The sequence below is a fragment of the Austrofundulus limnaeus genome, unplaced genomic scaffold, assembly GCF_001266775.1.
Source record: "Austrofundulus limnaeus strain Quisiro unplaced genomic scaffold, Austrofundulus_limnaeus-1.0 Scaffold146, whole genome shotgun sequence".
In the NCBI taxonomy this organism is placed as follows: domain Eukaryota; kingdom Metazoa; phylum Chordata; class Actinopteri; order Cyprinodontiformes; family Rivulidae; genus Austrofundulus; species Austrofundulus limnaeus.
This window is the reverse complement of record NW_013952548.1, coordinates 892,316-895,994: the sequence shown is the minus strand read 5'-3', so window position 1 is coordinate 895,994 and position 3,679 is coordinate 892,316. Positions and strand designations below refer to the sequence as shown.

The 3,679-nt window shown below is 39.9% G+C and overlaps 1 protein-coding gene across 1 annotated transcript in view; it reads right to left on the bottom strand.

Annotated features, from left to right (window-relative positions):
• myo1b (myosin IB) overlaps window positions 1-3,679 on the bottom strand; it is a gene marked incomplete in the record, with an annotated part of 57,483 nt that overhangs the window by 6,977 nt on the left and 46,827 nt on the right. The window contains 5 exon segments of the mRNA XM_014016496.1: window positions 639-725; window positions 1,068-1,154; window positions 2,021-2,089; window positions 2,196-2,345; window positions 3,114-3,207. Of these exon segments, the coding sequence (XP_013871950.1) occupies window positions 639-725; window positions 1,068-1,154; window positions 2,021-2,089; window positions 2,196-2,345; window positions 3,114-3,207 (487 nt within the window).

Below are 3,679 nucleotides of genomic sequence, written 5' to 3'. Positions count from 1 at the left end.
GTCGAACGCTCAGATCGTTCAAATTGTGCTGCTCTAATCGTGCTTGAGGCGCCGCAGCACTTCCCGATGCTGATTGAAGCGCGTCCCCCATAGACTTTGCATGTAAACCTGATGCTCCTGATGCTGAAATCGAGTTTGGTGTGAACGCAGCATTAGGCTTGAGAGAACCCCTCTTGCTTTTGCTTCTAGTTCAAATCAAAGATACAATAGACAGCATTTGTGTAGATGCATCATTTGTTTCGAAGTACTGTTTTTGTTTTAAATACACTGCATTCTGTTTTATTCTATTCTAAAACAGGCAGAGAGCTAAGGAAGATAACATTGAAGCAACACAGTTTGCAAACTATTAACTACTCACTAAATGAAAGAAGTGGAAGATGTTAAGAAACACCACACAAGTCCATCAATCTGAGTAAAGTTCAATATAATTTACTACGAGAGCCAAAACAGCCTTTGAGACAGATCTACAGCTCTAACACAAAAAGAAATGAGCAAACAGAAACGCATATTAGGCCAGGTTCACTCAGCAGAGGTGCTATGCTACAAGGCACTTTCATAGTTAGAATGGGATGGGACATTTGTGAACAGCGATGACAAGACAGCCGGGAGAGCAACACACTATGGCAGGTTGAAAATACCTTGGTTCCCTGCCAGTATGCCCAAATTACTGTCACAGCATGTTTATTCCGCACTTCTTGTTTTAGACGTCTTAGCTCCATCCGAGCCTGGTGGCATGTGGTGGGCGCGAGGCAGGACAGGTTGAAGGTGTGTGGAGGGATAAATTGAGGGGTGAAGTTGAAAGAGAGCAACAGGGAAGAAAAAAAATATAAGTGGAATAAGTGCGATCATCAAAAGATACAGGATTATAGTAAGGTAAAAAAAAAAGGCAGAAAAAGCAGTTTATAGATTAAAATCTTAGCAATAGTGTGAAGTCAGTAAGCAAGAATGCTGCATACAATGAAAGTAAAGTGTTAGCCACAGTTTGAGTTCTGAAAATCAGTCCTCTCCATGAAAAACCAGGTGGATGCTCACAATGCCTTTCTTTTGTACTTGAGGTTTTATCGTACCTGTGTSCCATGCCAGTAAGCTGCAATGGTGGTCACTGCCTCTTCACATCTCTTCTCATGCTTGAGCTTTCTAAGGAGTTTACGGGCCTAATGGGGAGAGAGAAAAAATGTATTGCTGGTAAGAATTTATTTTTAATAAACTTTATTCTGCAAACCCTTACAAATGGTGTTGTTCCTTCCTTGTTTAAACARCCATTATAATTCCTACACTTAAAAATCTTTTCTATTAAAAAAAAGTTACATTTTAGTTTTAAAGACACTTGCTGAACAAAACCATTTTAACAATTCTAGGTTGGTTTCTGCTAATTTTTACAGCACAACAGCCTTAAAGATTYCCAATGACCTCATGATTGCTGAATCTGCACTATTAACGCTCCTCATCCTCCTTGATCTTGCTGTGGCCTTCATCTCCAATAGCACCCTTCAACTGGTTCAAATAAAATCTCTTTAGCCATATTAAACAAATTCAGATCAAAAACATAAATTTAAGTCATTACTAGCCTATATTGGTGTTCCTCAAGGGTGTGTGTTTGAGCCATGTTTGTTCATTATACATCATTTCTCCTTGTTAAATTTTCTAAATAATGTAACCAAATGTGTTTCTTTGCAGATGTCACTACCAGCCTTTAACCTTCCCACATCCTCAGATCATCATTAATCTCTTCACTCTTCCAGCCACCTACCAGACAAGGTGGAGATTCAGTCAGTCTGTATGCAAACTCTTGAACTTTTATTGTATTTGCAACACTGAATATAGTTTTGTATTATGCTTAAAAACATTTTGAAAGCTTGTAGATGCCATTAGACTTGATCAATATGTTTGATAACTTCGTGTATTATTAACTTTCTCTTGATTCAATTGTTCTACTTCTGCTTTATTTTATAACAGCCTGTGTGTTCTGAAAGGTGCTATAAATGAATATTATTATTAAAGAAAATCAATATCTCCATACCTGCCACCCTCTGGCATAGGACTGAACCACAGTTGTAGCGCTCTTGATCTTCTGGTACTTCTTTTGTTGCTGTTAGATGGGGAAAAACGGGAAACTTTTGTTCAACAAACCTTTTAAGATACAGTACCCAAACATGCATGTTGAGTTTTGAGCACAGTTACAAAAATATGCTCACCGCATATCGGCGATACCATGCTGCTACCACGATCTGGCTCTTCTTCAGCAGAAGGAACTGACTGCGRCACTTCCAGCCTCTGTAGATCTTCTGAATCAGAGTTGCAAGGTCCTCTAGGCACTGCTTCCTTTTTTCCTCCAAGAAAAAGAGCTACACAAAAGAACACAACTCAATGCAGAAGCAGCACATTTACACAACGTGACGTCTGTTGTAAAAATCCATGTTTCTTTTGGAGATAAAGGTGCCTATTCAATCAATACACACTGCAACTTCAAGGAAATGCCAGTTCARCAAATCAATTCATTTACAGTACTCCAACCTGTYTGGTAGCACCATGTCTAGTTTTCTGACAWGAAATTCTCAGAACACCAGTAATTAGGTGTGTCTACACTGATTAATGAGCAACAATAATATCTGGAAACCAGGACTAAAATCTGCTCTACTCTATGGGATTCTGCAGCTGCAGATTTGTGAAAGAGATAAGCTGATCRGATGGAGCAAAAGCAATTAGAGCAGGGGGAAAAAAATCTCGGTGTGAGATCATGTTATTTTAAAGCTCTTGTTTGGTCTTTTGCTGGCGGGAGAGAACACACATTTAAATGCTGCAGGCTTAAGTAGTGGAGGGGCCGGCATGCACGGAGCAACTCATTTCCCATGTTYTATCTTTAAGTGAAACCATGTGTTTTTAGAGTAGTGGTTGCATGCTAATTGCTGAAACGGGGGGACTCCAAGTGCAGCCCACCCTGCTTTACAAACATCTTACTGTGAGAAAACAAGCCAGTTGTGCACACAGGACRCAACTTTTAGACTTTGAAACGGAGCTTAATCTAGTCAAATACCAAGCAGATGTGAAAGTTTGGGGGGGGACAAAGATTAAGCAGGTAGGCAGAAAGTATTTATCTTAAAATTTATCTGTACCGTTCTTGGGTTCCTGATGAAGATCTTTGAGCGACCATATGCAAACTCTTCTGCTGGAACCTGCAGGTCAGTTAATAGCACCTCAACACCCTCTCTGCAGGAGACCAAARGAGTCAAGTAAGTCATCTGAAGCACATTTAGCAGGTGGTCCAAAAAAAGGTTTTTCTGAGATTTTCAATGTGGAAATTAAATGGCAACTTTAAAAACGACGAGTTTAAAAAGAGACAGAAAACAACATCGTCAGAGAAGTATGAGCGGAGAGACAAAGGCTATAATCTTACAAAGTGCTCAGAGACGGCTGAAAAACAAGATGCCAACATTTGGCAGGGCAGATAGGAATCAGAGATTCTGCTAGCACGGTGGATGAATCAGCCGAGTCTGGCTGATATGGAAAGGACGAGACAGATAAGGATGAAACGTCTCGACATGTGGAGTTCAGAGAGGGAATGGATCATTTCTGCCAAACTAACAGCTGGTATGTGACACGGCTGCTGCTGGTTTTGAGAGAACATTACAAGCTTTTTTTTTTTTAATGGTGTGAAGACATCCAAAACAAATTTGTTTGC